General features: G+C 42.6%; 2 protein-coding genes across 4 annotated transcripts in view; both read left to right on the forward strand.

Annotated features, from left to right (window-relative positions):
• The first annotated feature begins 1,008 nt into the window (after positions 1-1,008).
• Positions 1,009-11,000, forward strand: coq3 (coenzyme Q3 methyltransferase). The gene is made up of 6 exons (XM_042333365.1): positions 1,009-1,152; positions 3,723-3,872; positions 5,130-5,229; positions 6,236-6,478; positions 8,669-8,828; positions 10,039-11,000. The coding sequence occupies exons 1-6, from the start codon at positions 1,046-1,048 to the stop codon at positions 10,245-10,247; spliced, it is 969 nt and encodes a 322-aa protein (XP_042189299.1). The 5' UTR covers positions 1,009-1,045; the 3' UTR covers positions 10,248-11,000.
• Positions 11,001-14,036: 3,036 nt separating this feature from the next.
• Positions 14,037-24,685, forward strand: part of faxcb (failed axon connections homolog, metaxin like GST domain containing b) — a 28,453-nt gene continuing 17,804 nt past the window's right edge. The window contains exons 1-3 of one of the 3 annotated variants that reach the window (XM_007892944.2): positions 14,037-14,157; positions 14,771-14,892; positions 21,535-21,670. In XM_007892944.2, the coding sequence (XP_007891135.1) occupies positions 14,077-14,157; positions 14,771-14,892; positions 21,535-21,670 (339 nt within the window). In that variant the 5' untranslated portion in view covers positions 14,037-14,076. Of the gene's footprint in view, positions 14,158-14,447; positions 14,893-21,534; positions 21,671-24,685 lie in introns of those variants that run through there. The other 2 variants (XM_007892945.1, XM_007892943.2) reach the window with 2 other exon arrangements.

Below are 24,685 nucleotides of genomic sequence, written 5' to 3' on the forward strand. Positions count from 1 at the left end.
TGCTGTTCCATGAAACACACAACCCAAAGCATTAGCAACGTCACAACAAATCAGATGAATACATCAACAAGAAATAACAAACACTAAAATCATACTTAAGATTGCACTGAAAAACCAATTCCTGACCTAGAGGGCGACTCAGTAACAGTCAAACATATACCTTTTGCATCAACAGATAAACAGCCACCTCAAGCACCATGAGTTTGCTCCTTTTATAGGCCTTGAGCCCCTTTGCTAATAAGGAACAACCAATTAATTAAGTTTACACCAATTACTTGATTATTTGTAATTGGTGCCTTTTTTTAGTCCGATGAGATCCATTCATCAATTGTCCAAAGTAATTGGTGCCTTTTTCAATCCACTGGGACAACAACATTCTTTATCCCGCCAAATTGTTGCAATCAAACTGCGTCCCAACATGTTGGCACCAAAACTTTTATTCCTTAAATACAATGCAAAATTACATTTGTGAAGCGCCTTTCACGTCGGGAGGACCTCCCAGGGCCGTGGACAGTCAGGGTTTGGACCTGAGCTGGGGGTCGGGATCCGGAAGTGTGGAGGGAGGGTGGTGGCCGAAGACATGGTCGAAGAGGAGGGTTTTGAGATGCGCCTTGAAGGATGCAAGGCAGGGAGCGAGGAGGCGAAGGGACTGTGGGATGGAGTTCAGGAACTAAACTTATCATTGCACTTTCGCTTGAGCTTTTTTATTAAAAAAAACAAAGAAACCAGGACACAAGGAATAATTTGTACTTTTTTTTTAAAAAAAAATGCCTTGTTTTTGCAAACAGGCAAACCCACCCACCCATCCACCCAGCTCTGCCAGAGGCAGAGCTGGGTGGATGGGTGGGTGGGTTTGCCTGTTTGCAAAAACAAAAGCCAGCCCGGAACAAATAATCCCGGGCCCGAATGGTCAAAGAGTTGGGTGCCAGTGGGAGCGTAAAAAGTGCAGCACTGCACTCGCGCTGACTGACTGACTGACTGACTGTGACGTGCTGCTGTGGGAGGTGGTGCAGCAGCAGCAGCAGCAGCAGCTGCGGGGTCGGCCATGCTCTCTGCCTCCCGGCGCGCGCTCCGGGCCGCGTTCTGCGGCTGGAACGCCGCGGCGGCGGCGGCGGCCACGAGCTCCCGGCGGGTGCCGCCTGCAGTGAGCAGGTGAGCGCGAGCCGCCCGCGGGGCGGGGGGGGGGGCGGGGTGGGGTGGGGTGGCCACCGGCTGGAGAGCGCACACACACACACGCACACACCCTTTTGTAGCCCAAAGTCAACCCGGCACTGGACTTGACCCCAGTGTTTCGTTCGCGCGGCAAAAAAAAAACCAGTCACTACACTTCGCAGTGTATCCCGTGAAGCGCTCGGAGACGTCTCGAAGGGGGCGGTGAGGCGCTGTATCACATGCAAACGCGCGGTACGACAAACGCGAGCGCAACTGGGTGTGAACTTGACTAAACCCTCCGACACGGCCCCGGGGGGTCAGGTTCCTCTGGTGAAATATAATTGATGAGCGATGCAAAATGAAGCCTCCGCCGCCCCCCCCCCACACACATCTAGAGGATAAGTACGAATTTTTCTAACATTTAATAAAGGAAAGAAGCGGCAATTTGAAATAATCGCAGGCGATGACATGGAGAAACAGGTTTAAATTAAGTGACGACAACAAATTGCACTGTGTGAATGTTGAGCGTATCGATGATAGCAGTGGGGACCTATTTTTTTTATTGCGAGCCGTGCGGTGCTCAGAGTTACTAACTTTCAGCACTGAGCTTTGTAAGATCGTTGGCGGCTCTCGGTGTTCGTCTTGTCGGTTACGAGCAGTAATCACGTCAAGAGTGTCAGGAGCGAAATGGCTCAAATCGCCAATTCAATTCCTGACCCGCGGTGAAATAGTTGTGGTAATACTATTGCCCTCAATGACAAGTCAAAGGCAGCTGGTGCCTGTGAAACTATTCCCCAACTAAGGTCAGCACCTTAAGAAGAGAGAGAAACAACAACAACAACAAGATTCCATTTATAGAGCGCCTTTCACGTCGGGAGGACGTCCCAAGGCGCTGAAACAACAAAGTAGCATATTTAAAGAACAAAAAACACCTGATTTTGTGTTTTAGTGAATGGGGCTAGAAAATTAAAACAAAGAGGTACTAATGAGCAGTATTGTGTGAATGTAGGTACAGTATTTTTTTTGAAAATATCATAGTCTGTACACAAATATCACTTTTTAGCTTGAAACCTACTTCACAGAGGCTGAAGTTCAGTAAACTCCTGATATCTCCAAGGGAAAAGGGCTCAGTGATATATAATCTGGAGTAGTGAGTTAGGCACATGTACAATACAAAATACAAGTCCCAAGGTGCTGTATAAATGCATAAATAAATGCATTTGGGTTTTTGACAGCATAATGATTTAATTGGTAGTGACAGGTTAAATCGGGGTCTTTTGTAGGAGTTTACTGTACATAGCATATAAACAGCATCCCCTTTTCTGCAGTACAGCTTCCTTGTTGAGTTAGCTCTAATTTTATACAGTAAACTCTGGATACCTCAACCCTCTTAATTCATCACTGTCACTTATAATAATAATAATAATCCTTGCATTTGATATAGCGCTTTTCACGTCGGGAGGACATCCCAAAGCACTTCACAGAACACACTGTAAAGTGAATTGACTGTATATTTGTGGGTGAACGCGGCAGCCAATTGCGCACAGCAATGTCCCACAAACAATCGTAGATTAAAAATGACCAATTTATTATTGTTTTGGTTTTGGAGGGATTATTATTAGGCTCTGTGTGGAGTAAGGAAACTTGCCCAAGGTTTCGCCCTGACCTGGAAACAATCGTCATGTCATCAATATCCTGACCCATATAAACTATTAATAAGGGATATTGCTTTACTCGTCACTCTGCTTAATACGTAACTTGTTGCATTATAGAAATTCTTGTAAGTACATACAATGTAAAATTGATCAGATAACTCGTCCTGTAAGATGGCGTCTTGCGTTGCAGAGACCCCCTGCCCAGTCCTATGACTAGTGAGGGTTTTCAGCGTAGGTTGGGTGCAGATGCTCAGATGCATTGCAGAGGCCTCTCGTCCATTGGAGGGCTGTACCACAGTCTCCCATCCTACCTCCTGTTCTATCCTGTGACTGGTGCAGACGCTCGGCAGAGGTTGGATGCATGTGCTCAGATGCAGCAAGTGGGTGTTGGCTGAGCGAGAGAGAGAGAGCAAGGTAGAGTGACCTGGAAGCATATGGTGAGGACCAATGGCTAACTCGTCACATTGGATAATTTGTTACTGGATCCTTTTCCCTTGGAGTGCTGAGTTATAATAATAATAGTAATCCTTGCATTTTATAATAATAATAATCCTTGCATTTGATATAGCGCTTTTCATGTCTTCTAGATGTCTCAAAGCGCTTCACAGAATATACTATAAAGTGAATTGACTGTATATTTGTGGGCGAAATGCGGCAGCCAATTGCGCACAGCAGTGTTCCACAAACAGTCGTGGATTGAAGTGACCAATTTATTATTGTTTTTTTTTCTTGAGGGATTATTATCAGCCGTGTGGAGTAAGGAAACTTGACCAAGGTTTCACCCTGTTGGGAAACTTGATATATCAGTATTACTTCCAAAATTGTTTAAAAATATCATTGATTGCAAAGATTTTACAGTTGAGAGACATAGGAGTGCAATGCAATCAAAGTGTTTATTTCCTGCTGCTTTAATAGGACATACGGCACATCACAGACACATTACAACACAACTGTGGATCCCGAGGAACTGAAGAGGTTTCAGGCCCTGTCACAGAAATGGTGGGATGAAAAGGGAGAATTTGCAGCTCTTCATGCTTTAAACGAGCTTCGGGTTCCTTTTATCCGGTACTGTAATGTTTCAGGTTACTTGTCTTAATCCAATTTTACGTGTATCATAATTGATGACTTTTAAGGGGATTCTCTCTTTTTAAAAAAAAACTTGGTAAACATTTTATTATGATGGAGAAAAGCCAGGTGAAGGATATGTTTGCCACACAGGCAAGCTATCTAATCAAACAAACAGGAATTGTGTGCTGTTTATAATAAACATATTTTCATGAAGACTGGCCATTTTTAAAAATAGAAAAGTTTACATTTTAATAGAAATCAAAATAGATATCCTTGATAGGTTGATACCTGTCAGTCCAAGATGTCTTTGTCACCTTTAGGGTGAACTTAATTTCCTGTTTAGGTTTACCCATAGATTGGGATGGTCCATCCAGTGGTGCAAGGAGGCGGAGAGGGAAGTGGGGGAAATAAATACTGATCTTAACCTTCCACACCTCTGTTCAGCCTATTGTGAAACTGAACTATACAGATCTGGAAGGGCCCGGGTTTAATTAGCAGTGAGGAGACTTTACAATTGGTCTCGGTGCTCTTGGACTAGAGAGAGTTAACAAATCAACAAGGGTTCATGCTAATGATTGCTATCCAGTAGCACGTGTTGAGCAAGGGCAGGATGGGCTGAGATGAACTGTTTCTGACTCCAATACCCACTGTTTGACTTTGCTGATCAACAATGGCAACTTGCTTGAGATATTGGAGGGTGGTTGGTGTCCATGGAACCATATTGCACTATCAGTTAGCACTTCAAGGATAAAAATGAAGGCGGGTAGAAAAAGAACTGATGTATAAATTGGTTAAATTCTAAGCATGCCAAGTGAAATTTGCATTTGTAGTACAGTGTATGTTCAGTAATCAGTTAAGATATTTTAACTTATTGGTTGCGATTGCTCAATTTTATTATCTCCTTTATTGCTTTGACAGAGTAATGGGACACTCAGTGCTTTCCTGTGCTAGAACTTTCAAAATATAAAAGGTAGTTTTGAAATTTTAAGCAATGCCGTCACAACATGATCAGTCAAGTTTTGAAGCACAGTCCCTCAGTTTTACTTATGTTGAAACCTCGTGTCAGTTATTTATTACCCATACAATTTTACAAATTGTAAATTGGATTTTTTTTCATAAAGGTTGAATTTACTGCCAGAACTGAAAACAACAATTTTAAGGAGTTAATTTGCTATACTATCTTTTTCTTCGGTCTGACCTTTAGGGAAGTAATATGCACAGTAATCATTTTGGTTTCTCGCTAATCCTTTTCAGAGATACATTGTTGACCTATTGTGAAAAACAACAATTAGGATGTCCTCTCGATGGATTCATGATTCTAGATGTTGGCTGTGGAGGGGGCCTGCTGTGTGAGGTACAGTAATTATATTGTTGTCGACTCTCATTAAAATGCTTTGCGTCTGGGCTTTGGAGAAGAGAAGTGAGCATCAGTTAACAGGTTTATGCTTGCCTGATCTGTCAAATAAAAAATAGTTAATGTCGAGGCTCACATACGGAGAAGGATTACTTGGGCAAAGTTCTAGAAGGTTGCAAGCAACTGCAAACCCCTACAACAGGAGAGGAGGAGGGGGGGGGGAATTTGGCAAAAGATCATGAGCTTTATTTTATTTCTTCTGTTATTTTCCCTCTTCTGAAGTTGCTAACTTGTACTGGGATATAGTTCCATGACAACCAACAGCTCTAAGATACTTTACTAAGTAGTCGCATTCTTTTTGTGTGAGCTTTCACAGCGAAGGTCAATAAGCTAATTGGGTGTGGGGAGAGGAGAGGAAAATGTCAAGCTAGTATTCTTATTCAATGTCCACTAGGCAGACTTGAGCCAGTTCCCAGAAGATTTGTAAATGTAACAAATCAAATGGACATTTAAAGGAGAATTCCCAGTGTATTTTCTATGATCTATGCTTACTTATTTTGTAAATGACTTCTCTTTTGCAGGTGTCATGATTGCTGTCTTTAAGATTCTAAAGAGGCAAGAAAATATAGATCATGACAGGCTGTTTCAACTTGTCCAGAATAGTAAAACTAGAGGACACAGCCTGCGATTGAAGGGGAGTAAATTCAGAACGAATCTATGCAAACATTTCAGTCAACGAATAGTGAACCTGTGGAACAGGCTCCTTAAGGCGATGGTTGAAGCAGGAAGTGTTGATTCTTTCAAACACAGATTAGATAGTTTTCTTTTAGGAAATAACATTATGGGATATAGTACATAGGTAGTTCGGGACATTTGTGCATGCGACTGCCAGAAATACTAGCATTTCTTATGTTATTATGTTTTTAGGTGGTTCCAAAGGAACAGTATGATTTGTTTTTCTAAACTGTTTTCAGGCTTTTGCTGACTCTGCATTTCATTTATTTAGCCACTGGGCAGACTTGGGGCAGAGGTTACTGGAATTGATCCTTTGGAAGAAAATATTAAAACCGCAACAGTACATAAATCATTTGATCCCATTCTGCAAGAACACATACAGTATAGTGCCTGCTCCTTGGAGGAATTGGTAACGGAAACAACAGGAAAGTTTGATGCAGTCATAGCATCTGAAGTTGTGGAACATGTGAATGATGTGGAGACATTCATCAGATGTTGTGCACAAGTGATAAAGGTATTAATAGAATAAATTGTATTCAATGACAATAAACCAAAGTTGAGATATGGTGTAATGTGCTCGCACATCGTTCACCTGCCTCCTCCACCTTCAAAATGCATAGATACTGAACTTCACAGTAAAATTCTCGTGAAGCACTTTGAGATGTCCATGAAATAATAATAATAATAATCCTTGCATTTGATTTAGAGCCTTATCACGTCTTCGAAACGTCTCAAAACTCTTCACAAAACATACTGTAAAGTGAATGACTGTGTTTTGTGGCGAAACGTGCTATATCGCGTGCAAATATTATTTTGCTATATGTTAATCATATTCACTTGTTGGCATAGCTACGAAACAAAATTGTTTGTTATGACATGATTAGTGTCCTTTTTGTGAAATGGCATACCATCAAAGTAGATCCTTTCATTGAGCGGATGTGACTTATCCAATGTAATTCAACAATTTGTATGATATACAAATCGTAAAAGTATGGACCTTTTTAGAAATAAGGGCAAGCAAACAAACCAATAATTTGTCACTGTATGGTACATTGATCTGTTGAATGGGTCATCCATATATTTTCTTAATGTTATACTTTTTTATTTTATACTCTCCCTCCCTTCTAAGATATATCAAATGCAAGGATTATTATAAGCTGTTTGTCAATATCCATCCTCCTGTTAATTGGGGAGGGTGCTATCTGGGTTACAGACTTCACATCTCTGTGTCAGGGTTGCCTCTGATGATATACCAAGAGTTAATTACACTTAAGCCCAAATCTTCAGCACCATCTTTCCTAAGAACCTAATTGAACAGTTATCCTGTTAGCTCTTTCAATTCGGAAGGATTCAGGGAAATTAATGCTTCCCTGGATAATTTCAGATTGAAAAAGTAGATTTGGATCATAATAATAATAATAATCCTTGCATTTGATATCGCGCCTTATCACGTCTTTGAGACATCTCAAAGCGCTTCACCAATTATACTGTAAAGTGAATTAACTGTATATTTTGTGGGCGAAATGCGGCAGCCAATTGCGCACAGCAGTGTCCCACAAACAGTCATGGATTGAGTGACCAATTTATAATTATTTTTTTTTAAGGAATTATTACCCCTGGAAAAGTGATCCACCAATCAACAAACAACCAGGTTCCTACTTACTGCTAGGTAAACAGAGGCGTGTGGAGCAAGGAAACTTGTCCAACATTTCGCTCTGCTGGGAATCAAACCGAAATCTCTTACTTGTGAGACGAGTGCTCTAACCACTGAGCTACAGAACTCCATATGTGCCTATATTCCAGAAAAAACCTTCCTTGGACCCATCCCTGCTTTCCAACTACCAGCCCATCCCTTTTTTTTCCAAGGTCCTTGAAAGAGTCGTTGCTTCCCAGCTTGGTTCCTTCCTCTCCTACCACTCCCTTCACGGCCTCTCCTCTCACCTCATCCTTCAAGGGTCTGTCCTTGAATGGTTCAGGTCTTATCTCTCACATGGTCTCCGCCAACGGTTTCTCTTCCAGCCCCGTGACGCTATTAACCTCACCCTCACCCAGCTCTAAAGGCTCCCCATCCCTCAGAGGATAGAATTCAAAATCCTCATCCTCACTTTCAAGGCCCTCCATGGCTTTGCCTCCTCCTACCTCTCGGACGTATTAATCCTGTATCAACCTGTCCGCTCCCTCCTCTCAGCAGGCTCCAGCCCACTCCATATCTCCCGCCCGACTCTCCCTACCATCGGCGACCGAGTTTTCAGCCTTTGTGCCCACACCCTTTGAAACTCCAGCCCACAATCCCTTTGCCTTGCTCCCTCTTGCCTTATTGAAGGCACGACTCAAGAGTCTCCTTTTCAACCGTGCCTTCAGCTGCCCTCCTACCCCCTCTGCCCTCCCTCAACCCAACCCTGCCCCCCCCATGCTCAGGTCCTGATCCCTGACTGTTCAGAGCCTTGGGACGTCCTCTCGACGTGAAAAGCGCTTTACAAATGTAATTTTGTTGTTGTTGTTGTATATAAGATCCCTTTTAAGGCATTTCTCTTTTCAAGGTTGAAGAGTCCTAATTTATCGAGTTGTTCATCATTGCTCATCCTTCCAGAAGTATAATTAAAAACTCAGATTTGGATTGATGTGTAATAGTCAATTAAAATAATTCTTTTAACAGATGAAAAGGTGTGTAGTATAAGTGATTTCTCTTCTATATTTTAAATAGCCTGAAGGATCATTGTTCCTAACAACAATCAATAAAACAACTCTGTCCTACGCAATTGCCATTGTGGTAGCTGAGAAGGTGTTAAGAATTGTACCAAGTGGGACACATGAATGGCAAAAGTTCATCTCCCCGGAAGAGCTGGAGAAGATTCTGAAGTTCAGTGAGTAAAGTGCATTTTCAGTGTTGGTGCAGTCAAGCTGGGCGTGATGAAATTGGATCAGGGTCTCGGCAGCCTGCGGTGAGGGAGTGGTGGAGGTGGGCAGTGTTGCGGAAGTGGGGAAAGTGGAACGGGTCATGGCATGAATCTGGGATTTGAAGGATAGCTGAGGGTTGGAAAGGACACCGAGGTGCGGTTTGGCTTGTTGAGGTGAAGAGTGCAGCCAGAAATGGTGATAGTGTCAGTGCTGAGGTGAGGAGGCGCAGCCGGAAGTCAAGCAGGAGGGCCTCTATGTTGCCAACATTAAGTTGGAGGAAATTGGCTCTCGTCCAGGAATTGATGTCAGACAGACAATTAGCCAGGACATCAACAGTCCTGGAGTTTAGGATGGAGGTGGTGAGATAGAGTTGGGTGTAATCCGCATACATGTGGAAATTGACCCTATGCCTGCCAATGACATTGCCGAGCGGGAGCATGTAGAGATTGAAGAGAAGGGGACCAAGGACAGAGCCCTGAGGGACGCTACACGTGACAGTGCGGGGACTAGAGGAGAAGCCGTTGTAAGCTGTTACCATAATGTTAAAGGTTTTGCATTGACTCTAGATTTATCTGCAAAGAATGATATAAATAAACTGTTTGTATAACTAGGATTAGTGCTAATTTATGTAATCCCTGAATCAAAATGGGTCACATCTTTGCTTATTACAAATCTTTATTTTGTTCTTGTCATTTTAACCTACCAGCTGCATTATCCTGGTTATTAAAATTGAATATTTTTAAAATAAATTGACAGACCACTAAGACTTGCATTTAGAAGCAGAGCATTACTTGGAGGAACGTACATTAATATTTGTTAGAAAACAACTCAACGTGTCAATTTTCCTTTTTCCATTTATGTGAGTATCTAATGTCTGTAGGGATGGGACAAAACCTAAAAGGGCTGAAATCTAAGACCCAAGACCAGATGCTTAAAGCCTTTTGTGAGACATCAAGTAAAAAAAATCTACTTATAATTTGAGGGACAGATTTCCTTTCAGATTTTTAATATTAATTGTACGATAATAGTGTTTTGCGCATAGAAAGTAAACCAATGAAGATATTAGGATGTTTCTCTCCTTATTAAGGCTGCTGATTTTAATTCTATTTTTAATGGAATATTAATCTCACTTCCATTAAAACGATGAATCCTACCTTTCCTGTTTATGCTTTTCAGATGGCTTTACAGTGGAGACGGTCAATGGAATGCTGTATAATCCCCTTTCAGCCTCCTGGAGCTGGATTACTAATACAAGTGTAAACTATGCACTGCACGCCGTGAAGTGCAGGGTTGACAACCTGGAGTTTAAATCAGAACCAGAAAGAGATCAGGGGCAGAACGAGGGCACGCACCATTCAGAATCTAGAAGTGGCTCCACAGTGTAATTGCTGTAAAGGGAACTCTAATTCACGCCACATACCAAGACACTTCGATAAACTCAAGACAGATTAATTTATTTCTGCCATAAGAGATATTTGCTATGAATCTAAAATAGAAAAATTGCAGCTGTCAGTTTTTATTTAACTGAAGCCCTTGTTGCAATGATTCTTCTGAGACTGTTTAATATTTGGATGTTATAAAATTATTTTTCCATACCTAGGTAAAGATGGCAATGTCATTGTTACAGAATTTTGCACTAATATACTAAGGATTGTTTTAATTTGAAATAAACAATCTTGAACGTGTATATTTTGGGGGGTATTCTTCAGTACTGTGGCAATTCTGAGATAACATTACGACACAATATGGCTGTTAAATCATATTTTAGACTTTAATTGCATTTTCATTTTTTCAGGAGTGTGATGTATTCTGTCATAGAACATGTCTCTGCCAATATCTATATTCTTAAGTAAATGAAAATACAATCCATTAAGCAAGTATTAAACTATTTTTACATGCATGTTCTGGCCTTCCATTATATCAGTGTGCACTAAGCTAGATTTTACACATCAAGCATCTCAAATTGCTTTGTGGTGAATGTTTTGTATGATATTAGACATATTTTGACCCAGGAGGCTGGTATTTTTTCAGTTATTACTGAAGTGTGCCAGTTTCTTGCAGAATCTATCTTCACAGTTGGTAGATTTAGTACTAGGTATTTTGGCAAATCCAATACAAATTAAAGAAGTATAACTTTGGATGGTGTGTTTGTGTTTTTTTTCGTTTTTTTTCTATCCAATAATATTTGGAATGCCCTCTTCTGTCTCCCAATTTTACTCATGATCACAAACACCTATCTATGTACCGCAAATTCATACATAATTGCACTGTAGAGGTGCAAGACACATGGGGAGTTACCATTATTGAAGAGGACATTAAGAGGAGGGATTGAGTACAATCGGGATGGGAGAAAGGAAATTGGCAGACACGTCAGAGTGGATTACCCTTATTGACACGAGAAACTTCACTTGTTTTTCACTTGGTACAACTGCTAGAAAGATGGAAATGAAAGGGAATAGAAAATGCATTTTAAATTGTTGCTGAGACTTGTGTTTCAAGTAGCTTGCCAGGTTCTAAATAAATTAACCTGTGTCAGCAGAGTATCTGAAATACAATAAATGCTAAAGTGTCTATCTCAAGATACAGGACAATTCTTGTTAATAATAACAATAACAATCCTCGCATTTGATATAGTCCCTTATTGCTCATTATAATAACTAATAATAATTCTTATTCTAAATCCAAAGACAAATCCTACAAAAAAGCCATTTGGCCTATTCCAAGCAGGTACTCTCACGACAACAAAGCAACATTATTGACAGTCTAAAGGTACAAATTCATCAGATTTAGTGGAAGGAAGGACAGATATCAAAAAGTATAGTTGCATTTTGAACCCCCGACCTGCCCCCACCCCCCACCGGCAGATGTTATTCACAGCCCTTGTGTGGCTGAATTTCTTAAACACAATCCCTGGAGGCAACAAAAGCACCATTCTTCATGAAGTTGCAGATATTCATGCAATACAGTATAGGAACAGGGATTTTACTAGGAAAAGGCTGCTTGGCCAAAAAACCTTGCTTTTTGGTAAATCCACTATTTGGTAAATTAGTCTCTTTCAATTTTTTACAATCCATTCTTTCTCCGGAAATGTATCTATTGACTGCCACGTTCTAAAAATACACAGTTTACATCAAAAGCCTCTGAAGTGCTTTGAGATGTCTCGACCAGATATGGTGCTGTATCAAATGCAAGTATTGTTGTACTTACCTCTTGAATTGATTCATACTCTCTACTGTTCCAAGATTCTGTGTTACCTGTGATCATTTAACTCTGGGATGGCCATGTGGTCCGTGTGACTATTCTACCCATGTGTAATGCGGGCTAAAAGTTGGCCAACCCTGGTGTATCATATCAGTATTTTTTGATGCATTGGTGTACCAGGAAAAAAGGGCTGGTGTAACGGCCACAAGAAAACATGGGTGGAAGGGGGAATTTTTTGAAGAACCAGTTATCAGTGTCCAGTTATTTGAGATAAGGTCAACTCAAATTCAATATGAAGATTTAAGTTGTGACCTGAGCCTTTTTAAAAAAAACATGGCAAACAGGATTTGTTTTGAATTTGCCTAAATTAACTTTTCAATCAATTACACTTCAGTGGGTGTTGAAGAGGCGAAGTGGTTAGGGATACTATTCAGCAGCAAATAGTAATACAGCAGAGAAGGAAATACAGCAATGAAGGGATGCAATGGAGCTGAAGGGGGAAAACATGTTCGAATGTTAACCAGAAACTGACCAGTTGCTTTTTTAAGCTTGAAAAAGTTGCCCTCTATTTGGTGAGGGGTATTTCGTAGCCCTTGTTTAGATAATGTTCACAAATAGCTCTCTTGGTTTTATAATGTTACCTGAACTTTTCAACTACAGTACAACCTTGAAACTCAGTATCATGTAACTTTTTTGTTGTTGTTCTGTATAAAATGAATTCTAATGCCTGTCGTCATTTTTTAAAAGATGATAATTTTTTTATTGCTTCAGTATAACTCTTCTGTACCACTGGACCGGCCCATTCCCTTTTTTTTTAGCAACAGTATAGCTGGATATATTGAAATATTAATGGCTCACCACTGAGCTACAGGACTTAGTGACTTTGCATGCCAGCAAACTTCTGGCTTTGTGAAATGACACAACAGGGGCCAGCACATTAATGAAGAAAAATCTTTCTTATTTCTAAATATTGTACAATTTGTATTGCTTCGAAGCAACTTCAATGTTTTGTATAAGATGAACACTGTAACCTGCAACCAAACCCGGGTCCGTTACACATTGTGTGTCAAGTATCTCAGCTGCAATTTTATAGCAAAGGCAAACCCTAAACATCAAATGAAGGTGGTTTCAATGGGCGTTGGATAATTTGATGTCTTCTTGCAATAACTACTCTAACAAATATAGTTCAAGGATGCAAAAAAAATCACATTGATAAATATTGTGTTAATATTTCTCATCTGCCCTTCAGTTTCAACAACAATAACTTGCACTTATATAGTGCCCTCCACGCAGAGTAGCGTCTCAGAGCGCTTAACAGTGGCGGAGCCTGACTCCGAGCCGGGGGGAGGGGGGGAGGTGGCTGTAAGCACAGTTGAAGAGGAAAGTTTTCAGACTTGAAAGACAGGAGAGAAGGGGAAAGTTGGAGGGATTGAGGGGGAGTGTTCCAGAGTTTTGGGGCATAGTGGCTGAAAGCACGACCTCCGATGGTGGGGCGGACGGTGCGAGGGACGAGCAGGAGGCCGGTGCCAGTCAAGCGCAGGCGCTGGTTGGTGGATTGGGGAGTGAGGAGGTTGTAGAGGTAGGGAGGTGCCGGGGAGTGATGGGATTTGAACACGAGAGTGAGGATCTTGAAGTTTCAGCCGATATTGATCGGGCCACTTAAGAGGCAAAACGTTTCTGTGATAGACCTTACGTGTAATTGTGTTATATTTTTTCGTGCTTTAAATGTTATATCGACTGGCAGATGTAATGGGAACTTTTTTTTTGCAAAACTGAGGTGTGCGGAGAAGAGGAGGAGGAAGAGGAGGTGGGAGTGTCCCCGCCATCTGGTCACAATATGCAAAAGACCATGAGATATAATAATAATAATAATAATAATAACCACGAGTCCCTGGAATTGTTTGTCAGTATTACAGGGTGGTGAGGCTCTTTCTCTCTCTCTCTCTCTCTCTCTGCTAAGGATATGTGTGTGTGTGAGAGAGACAGAGGAGAGAGAGAGAGTGCGACTTGGGTATGGGGTTGGCAATGGCTAATGCGAGTGAAGGAATCAATGTGACATTCAATGACATCACTGCATTTACTGGAAAAAAAAAGGTGGGGAGAGAGAGAGAGAGAGAGAGAGAAAAATACAAGAAGGAGAGACAAAAGGCTGAGAGTGAGAGAGAGAGAGAGAGAGAGAGAAATACAAGAAGGAGAGACAAAAGGCTGAGAGAGAGAGAGTGAGAGAGAGAAAAAAATATAAGAAGGAGAGACAAAAGGCTGAGAGAGAGAGAGAGAGAGAGAAAAAAATATAAGAAGGAGAGACAAAAGGCTGAGAGAGAGTGAGAGAGAGAGAGAGTGAAGGGAGAGAGAGTGAGAGAGTGAGTGTGAGAGAGTGAGAGAGGGAGAGAGGGAGGGGGAGAGCTGGCAGTATGCAGAGGGCACTGCCCACCGCAGTCCCCGCAGATGTGCGTCCTCTGCTCTGCAGATCGCAGTCGCACGACATCGCCGCCACCCGCAGCCCTTTTGCCTACAAATTGAGGCAGGAACCGCTGGTTTCGGGGTCGCTCGGGCGGAACCTGGAAAGGACATGTACTGGGGAGTGGGTTTCGCCTCGTCCAGGTCGTGCGTGGTTGATCTGAGCAGGAATCAGAGCTTCTCCCTGGGACTGTGCGGCACCGACGACCACTATTCGTTTTATGGATACATAATCACTTTTCCTTTGCAGGACTACTGTGCCATCATGTCAGGGCTGGGAGCAGAGTCCTGGTGGAAGAAGACGCTGTGTCTGACCGGGGGAGCGCTGCTGGCAGCCGCCGCGTATCTCCTACACGAATTGCTCGCCATCAGGTAACAGCTCTCACCCGCAATCCCTCCATCCACTGCCACACACACTCCCACACACACACACACACACACTCCCATCCTCACACACCCACACACACACACTCCCACACACACACACTCCATCCTCACACACACACCCACACACCCCAACACACACACACACACTCCCACACACACACACACACTCACACACACACACACACACACACACACACACTCCCACACACACACACTCCCATCCTCACACACTCACACACACTCCCATCCTCACCCACACACACTCCCACACACTCCCACACACACACACACACACTCCCATCCTCACACACTCACACACACTCCCATCCTCACCCACACACACTCCCACACACTCCCACACACACACACACTCCCATCCTCACACACTCACACACACTCCCATCCTCACCCACACACACTCCCACACACACCCACACACACACACACACATCCTCACACACACACACACACACACACATCCTCACACACACACACCCACATACACACACACACACACACACTCCCATCCTCTCACACACACCCACACACTCCCATACACACACACCCACACACCCCAACACACACACCCACACACCCCAACACACACACCCACACACCCCAACACACACACACACCCACACACACTCCCATCCTCACACACACACACACACACACACCCATCCTCTCTCACACACACACACACACACTCCCATCCTCACACACTCACACACACTCCCATCCTCACACACACACACACACACACACATCCTCTCTCACACACACACACACACACACACACCCACACACACACACACACACACCCACACACACACTCCCATCCTCACACACACACACACACACACTCCCATCCTCACACACACACACACACTCCCATCCTCTCACACACACACACACACACACACACACACACTCCCATCCTCTCTCACACACACACACACTCCCATCCTCACACACACCCACACACACTCCCATCCTCTCACACACACACCCACACCCACACACACTCCCATCCTCACACACACACACACACACTCCCATCCTCTCACACACACACACACACACACTCCCCACCCCACACACACACTCCCATCCTCACACACACACACACACACACACACTCCCATCCTCACACACACACACACACACACACACTCCCATCCTCACACACACACACACACACACTCCCATCCTCACACACACACCCACACACACTCCCATCCTCTCACACACACACACACACACACACACACTCCCATCCTCACACACACACTCCCATCCTCTCACACACACACACACACACACACACACTCCCATCCTCTCACACACACACACACACACTCCCATCCTCACACACACACACACACACTCCCATCCTCACACACACACTCCCATCCTCCACACACACCACACACACTCCCATCCTCACACACACACACCCACACACACTCCCATCCTCCTCACACACACACACACCACACTCCCATCCTCACACACACACTCCCATCCTCACACACACCACCACTACCTCCCCCCATCCTCACACACACACACACACATCCCCACCCCCACACACCCATCCCCACCCCACACACACACCCATCCCCACCCCCACACACTCCCATCCTCACACACACACTCCCATCCTCACACACACACTCCCATCCTCCCCCACACACACACACACATCCCCACCACCACACACCCATCCCCACCCCACACACACACCCATCCCCACCACCACACACCCATCCCCACCCCCCACACACACCATCCCCACCCCCCCACACACACACCCATCCCCACCCCACACACATACACTCCCATCCCCACACCCCCCACACACACACTCCCATCCCCACACCCCCCACACACACACACCCATCCCCACCCCACACACACCCTCCCATCCCCACCCCCCCCCACACACACACCCATCCCCACCCCACACACACACACCCACATACACACAGCTCCAGAGTAACACCAATGCACACATCAGCTGCAATTGCATCGATGCATCGGTGGAATAACAGTCAAAGCAATTGCCAAAGCAGGATGTGTCGATCCTGGTTTCAAGTTAACCAGGTTGGGCTATACCTACCCCACTGCAGCTTTCTGATGGATCCATATAAACCGGGTCAGTACAGGCGGCTGAGATTTTATTATGATAGATCGCATTCCTTGCATTCTAGTTTTAAGCTCGTTTTGCGGTTTAATTTGTTTCCAGAACCACAACTGTTTAAAAACCCCTGTGTGGGAATGAGAGCAATTCCTCCCCAAATATTTCATGTTGTTTTGTGTGGCCACACCTGTTGGGATCTATTGCTTTAGGTTTGTTGAGGTTACACAGAGCTATCAGTGGGATTGGATTTTTTTTTGCAATGTTTTCTGGCAGTCTGATTTGACCTGTAACTGTAATAAGAAACATTTCCAATTGGGAATAGACCATCGGTCTGACTATCCTAACCTACCCACCAACCTCCCACAGGATTCCCAAATATAGCCATCCCCTGATCTGATAACCTTGACAGCACTTCCAAGTATGAGCATAATTGACTCACTTATCCATGACTGCACCTACTCTATGTTGATCGCCAGTCAGATAAATGGTACGTTTGTTACACATCACAGTTTAACACCGTTTACACATTAATTCAGTTTATTAAAATGACCTTTTAGCTGGTCATAAAGGACAGTGATTAACTGTCACTTTCATTTTGATAAATTCTCTATGATAACAACACATCCTCAGATCCCTGCCCAAAGACTCTTTAAATTCGTAAATCGAAAACAATCGATGCATAGGATTATTTATAGACAAAAATACACTGGAGTGAAATGTTCTTGCTGTAGTTGGAAGAACTTTGAAACGGATATTATTCCTTGCAAAAAAAAGCAAACAGGAAATGATGTGAGGATGGACTGAATTATTGCACCGAGGTAAGGTGCTGGTTCACTTGTGCTACTGGATAGCCAGGGCTTTATGCTCTGCTCTCTCTGTATTGCTGGACCTGGATCAGGAGACTGGATGAAGTGCCCGCACAAGGCAGCGCTCAAAGCCACAATCACATCACCGAGACTGCATGATACAAAAGCGTTTGTTGGCACAGCAAACCCAAATCATGTTAACCACATTTCTTTTATTTCAGTAATAAATACTACTGCTAATAATCCTTCCATTTGAATATGCAACAACAACAACTTGCACTTATATAGTGCCCAGGGTAGCGTCTCAGAGTGCTTAATGGTGGCGGAGCCTGACTACGAACGGAGGGGTTGGATGGGAGTGGGGGGGGAGGAGGTGCAGTAAGTACGGTTGAACAGGAAGGTCTTCCTTGATAAAGGGGAGAGAGGGGGCAAGGCAGAGCGATTGAGGGAGACTGTTCCAGAGTTTCAGGGCATGGAGTGGCTAAAAGCACAACCTCCGATGATATAATGCCTTATGTCGTTGAGACATTCAAAGCACTTCACAAAATATATTGTAAAATGGATTGACTGTGTATTTTGTGGGCCAATTTGCACACAGCAATTTCCCACAAACAGCCATGGAGTGAATGAACATTTTTTGTATTTGGGGGATTGCTGGCCAAGACACCAGCAAAAACTCCATTCCCTTTTCAAATGGTACCATGGGATCTTTAACATCTACTTGAAAAGATTGTAAAAATGTTGCTTCACATAATACAAGTGTTGAGTGGATGCCCAAGACCACTGCTCTTTTACAACAACAGCAAAATTACATATATAGAGCGCCTTTCACGTCGGAAGGATGTCCCAAGGCGCTGGACAGTCAGGGGTCAGGACCCAAGCATGGGAGAGTGGGGGAGTAGGGGTGAGGGAAGGCAGAGAGGTGGGAGGGTGACTGAAGGCACGATCGAAGAGGAGAGTCTTGAGACCGGCCTTGAAGGATGCAAGGGAGGAAGTGAGGCAAAGGGGCAGTGGGATGGAGTTTCAGAGTGTGGGGGCAGAGAGGCTGAAAGCCCGGCCACCGATGGTAGGGCGGGAGACATGGAGCGGGCCAGAGCCTGCTGAATGGAGGGAGCGGCCAGGTTGGTAGGGAGTCAGCAGGTCAGAGAGGTAGGAGGGGGCAAGGCCATGGATGGCCTTAATAATAATAATAATAATCCTTGCATTTGATATAGCGCTTTTCACGTCTTCTAGACGTCCCAAAGCGCTTCACAGAATATACTGTAAAATGAATTGACTGTATATTTGTGGGCGAACGCGGCAGCCAATTGCGCACAGCAATGTCCCACCAACAGTCATGAATTGAAAATGCCTTGAAAGTGAGGACGAGGATCTTGAACTCAATCCTCTGGGGGATGGGAAGTCAGTGGAGTCGGGCGAGGGTGGGAGTGATGGGGTCATGGAGACTGGTGCGTGAGAGTACATGAGCTGCAGAGTTTTGGATGATCTGCAGCTTGTGAAGGGAAGAGTTGGGAGGGCTGATGAGGAGGGAGTTTCCATAATGGAGCCTTAATGTGACAAATGCGTGAGTGAGGGTTTCGGCAGCCTGAGGGGTGAGGCAGTGGCGGAGTCTGGCAATGTTGCAGAGGTGGTGGTAGGCAGTTGCCGGTCATGACGCGGATGTGGGGGAGAAAGGACAGTTCAGGGTCAAACAAGATACCCAGGTTCCTGACTGGCTTAGTGAGGTTGAGTGTGCAGCCGTGGAGACTGATGCTGCCAGCGTCTGAGGTGCAGAGGCACTGGCGCGAGCCGATCAGGAGGGCTTCGGTCTTGCTGACGTTCAGTTGGAGAAAGTTGTCCCTTGTCCAGGACTTGATATCGGACAGGCAATCGGTCAGGATGCCAGTAGTCCTGGAGTTCAGGATGGAGGCAGAGAGATAGAGTTGGGTGTCATCCGCATACATGTGGAAATTTACCATGGATAATAGCAGTAAACTAAGGAAAGGTCAGATTATATGACATATTAAAGTAGATCATTGGATGAGTAGAGAACACATATTTCAGCATGATTGAGCTTGGTGCTATTGTAAAACTTAAACAATTCACCTCTCAATTCCTTACATACAGTCAAGCCATCACATGATATCCTTCTTGCTTGAGCAATGGCCTTGTCCTTATTAATTGTAACCAACCACTCCACTTCCAGAGAAAATCTAACTCCCAGGTATCTAAAATAGTCTGACCCACTGAATGGTGAGTGTCTAGCTGCCACGATGTGCCTACACTTTTCAATAAATTCTGTGAAGCCTTTGAGACTTCTCAACGATGTGATAAATTGCTATATCAAATGTAAGGATTGTTGTAATCAAATAATTTGTGTAGAGGTCAAAGCTCTGACTTCCTTCATCAATTTTGTACTCCCAACAATTCTGAAAAATGCCCGACTAGATTAAGGAACAATGAGGGTGGGGGGAGAGAGGGAGAACCAGGGTATAGGGGCTGCCTCGTCTCCAACACCCACCTCTTCCTGTAAAGACTGTATATTTGTTTTCCGATCTGTGTGATGTGCTTTGAGATGTTCTCGCCATGTGTGAAAGGCGTTTTGTGTATGTCAGTTGTGTGTGTGTGCGTGGAGTCTTAAGTGAGAGGACCTGGGTTCGATTCCCGGGCAGTACAGGGCAAAACCTTAGGCAAGTTTCCTTACTTCCCACACGCACATACACACACCTCTGTTTACCTAGCAGCATGTAGAAACCCGCTTGTTAGTCAATTGGTGGATCGCTTTCCAGGGATAATAATAATCCCTTCAAAATAAATAATAATAAATTGGTCACTCAATCCACGACTATGAGTAGGACACTGTTGTGCACAATTGGCTGCTGCATTTCGCCCACAAAATGTACAGTCACTGCACTTTACAGTAGAAAACAATGGATTTGCATAAAAACGCAAAAGTGTGGTCTGCAAAAAGAACAATTTGTGACCATACATCTTTACTTTCTTTGATAGCGCTCTCAGCAATATTTAAATTGTGTTGAAGCCACTTTCGAGGATTTCAACATGAGTTTTGTTTGGCTCAGCAAATGGATCTTTAGTAAGGATAAACAACAAGGATATACCTGCAAAACACCTTCTTTGCATCTTTAAAGGAAACGGCAGATCATTGATAGTAACTATTGGCAGGTAGATTTAATTCTTTTTACTTGTCATGGTAGACAATTAAAAAGAAGTCATCATTTGGGTTTTCATCGATGACTCAAATCTTTAAGGTAAATTAAAATGTATTCATACTGATTATCAATGGAGAAGAGCCAACAGAATTATTGATGATCATGTTCTCTGCTATTTATTTTAGGAAGATAAATCACATGCAAGGATTATTATTATTATAATTAAAATATGAAATCAAATGTTCAAGCTGCAACTGTGAATGAACTGTGAGATCCTGGGCATGACAGAGCAATCGGAGAAGACTGTTGCTGGCTGTACCAGAACTGCATTTGTTTGCAAATACTCCACTGAGCTCAACAGATAATTGTTTTCCTTCAGAAAAAAAATAATGTACAATATGACTGTCTACGTCCTCCCGACGTGAAAGGTGCTATACCAATGTAATTGGTTGTTGTTGTTGTCTAAATATTAAAGTGTATCATTTCAATCATAAGTAACATCCATTGTTGTTTTCTGTTTCTCTTTCAGAAAAGAACAAGAAATTGATTCAAAAGACGCAATTATTCTGCACCAATTCTCACGATCTGAGAGTCGGATTCCTAGTTTATCACCATTTTGTTTGAAGTTGGAAACGTACCTTCGAATGGCAGATTTGCCCTACCAGGTTGGTTTATATATGAATTACTGTTATTAGTGTTTACATGATGGATTATGTTGTTCTCCTTAGATTTCCCAATTAAACAGTTGGTACTCATGGTCGATTTTCCTGGATCAGTTTTTCTAGATGGTCAATGGATGGGTTATGTCATTCCATATCCAGGTTGAGTTGGCATGTTCTCTACCAAGAATTTTTCAGTACAATTGTTCACATCCTTTCTGTCAGAACCATTTGCATCTATTTTACTGTTGTCTAGCAAAGCCATCAATTTGTTTTATATAATCAAGAATAATTGCCTAGATATCATAACAAAGCAAGTCCGAAATGGTCCAGAGATAACTATTGATCTACCAAAGTAGTAATAAAGTCCAAAACACAGGGTTATTCAAAGTACAATCAGAAGCTATAATGGGACAGTTAAAATACTAAAAATATGAGCGTGGGTGGGCAGAATTGACATTTTCTTATTCCTAATTGCTCTTATGTTTTTACTTTAAAACAAATTCCATATTTTTTCAAAAGTATCTTCATATTGTAAATGAATTTAATATGCTTTTTTTTGTTTAAAGGAGAAGTCTCTAGGGTAAGTACCACCCCTATTCATGACCCTGAATTTGGTTTTGAAATTAATACCTTAAAGCCTCAGTTACACTGCACCAAGTGCAGCAACATAAGGTGCACATTTAACCCTTAGACTGTTGGCTGGTTCCCAGAAATTCAATGCATTTTCAGCTCATAAACTAACATTTCAAATAATATTTCAATCACAAACTAATGCAACAAAAATTTCAGTAATAAAACTGCTCAAATGTCAGGTTAGCTGTATTACTGTATTAACCATAAACAACTAAAATAAATTCAAGAATGATCTAAAACAAAGGTAAATTATTTTTGAAACATTACTACTGTTTGCTTTCATAGTCCCCTTTATCCTGTTTTCTTTTTTCTATTAAATGCTTTATTTTTAGCTTGACCTTTTTGGTGCTGTATCCTATCTCTATTCTATGTTTCCTATGTTTTTATTTGAAACCTATCGTTACCTTTCTTCTTCTGTTTCCTCTTATTGTCTATTCCATTTAAAAAATGAGGCTATATATTTTAAAACTATTTTCTTTTATTAGCTGAAAACTGGCTGGTTCTTTAGCTAAAGAAAAGATGAAAGACTGCAGAGTCTGAAGACCTCCTTCCAGATATAACTAGCCTATTCTTTCATGTGAAAATCACACCAACCAGAAAGTTACAGAATCATTTTCCCATGATTAAGAGTGGTTGAATAAACTTAGAGGTAGAAGTAACAACATGTTACTGTTGCTTGCACTGTTGTTGAGTGAAAGAAGTACAGTGCCACTCATGCAAACTCAAACATATTCATAGGGTTTTGCTTTCCGGTCTCTGACAGCAGGCAAATTATATATAGCACAACAGTCAGTGTGTTTCTCCTATTACAGATCCCGAGGTGATGGAGAAAGTCAGTATTATCTTTCTAAATGTTAAGGTATAAGCTAAGTATTGTGCAGCGCATGTGGTGCAAGATCATCTTTTTCAAGTGCCTCACTAAGAGCAACAAATTGCAGATTTTGGTACTGATTGGCAATGATAAAATAAAAAATATTAAAATAAAATAATATTAACCCTTGCATTTGATATCAGAACGTTCATGTTGGGAGTACGTCTGAAAGCACTTTGCAAGATTTACTGTAAAGTGTAGTGACTGTGCATTTCGTAGGAGAATACAGCAGCCAATTTGACCACAGCAATGTCCCACAGTCATAAAATGAATAACCATTTTTTTGTATTGTTAGCCAGGATACCAGGATGAATTCCATTCTCTGGATGGTTTGACTCATTGCTATTTTGTCAAGATGTGGTGTGTTGGAAAATTGCCTGGTTTCAGTGTAGAGATAACTGAGCTGGGTCAATGGATTAAGACCATTGATTTAAAATTCAATACAATACAAACTTACATTTGTATTGCACCTTTCACACTGGGAGAATGTCCCAATGCACTGAAATATCATCCCTTTTGGGGAAATTCTTAAATTTAGCCTTAAATTTGAAACCTGTTTTCTATGGTCCTTTAAACGAACTGTTGAAAACTGGCATTCAAAATCAAATTAAATCTGGCTGACGCTGGGTAGCTCGGTATTTTCTGGTCTGAGCTGGGAAGAATGGCATCCATTCTTGCTTATTATTTAGCTATCATTCTTCCTCCTTGCATTTGTATTTTGCTGGGTGGGAGGGAGCACAATCTGCTCTCAAATCTGTGCCACAGCTTGCACAAGCTCCTGTCCTTGCTGTATTGAGCAAGCTACAATATTTTTATTGTTGGCAATGACATTCAGAGCTGACTTTCAGAGCTGCAGCTTCCAGCTCCCAGCACCAAGCCTCCCACTTGTTTGGCACAGATGAAATCAGCATAAAATCCCACATGTACTGATGTTAAAAAATATTCAACTTGTTTTGTAAAGATTGGTGTGAAGAAGTGTCCATTAAAATGGATTGAAGTGCAAATGGTGTGTATTGCTGTAAATTACCAATATCAAAAACTGGCTCCATTGCAGGCTGACTAATTGAGCTGCAGGACCCATTAAAAAATATCCATAAATTCCATTGGGCTCGCATAATGAATCAGGCATGATGTGGTCTAAAAATAATCATGCACTGCACTGTGTTTTTTTAGACCTTGGAGGACCAGAAGGACAAAACATAACAGAGATTTTGCTAAACATACTTTCTGTCTCAAAAAATAGTTCAGTGCACCTGTTAACCCTCCCAGTATAGTCTGCAGTCTGATTAACTAAAGTATTCCCACCTTCAGGTCTGCTGTTCTTTTAATCTTGTGAATGGTATACATCCAAAAATACTTAAAACTTGTTTAAAGGAGCAGTGTTGACTTGTTTTTTAAAGACACCTTTAGCATGTGGCAGAACAAATAGCCTCACCAAAGGAATATAGAGAATATAAAGTAAGAAAAAGGTAATTTTGTTAATGCAGTCTGCCCCTTTTGCCCCTAGGTTCCAC

The sequence above is a fragment of the Callorhinchus milii genome, unplaced genomic scaffold (genome assembly GCF_018977255.1).
Source record: "Callorhinchus milii isolate IMCB2004 unplaced genomic scaffold, IMCB_Cmil_1.0 Scaffold3, whole genome shotgun sequence".
Classification (NCBI taxonomy): Eukaryota; Metazoa; Chordata; class Chondrichthyes; order Chimaeriformes; family Callorhinchidae; genus Callorhinchus; species Callorhinchus milii.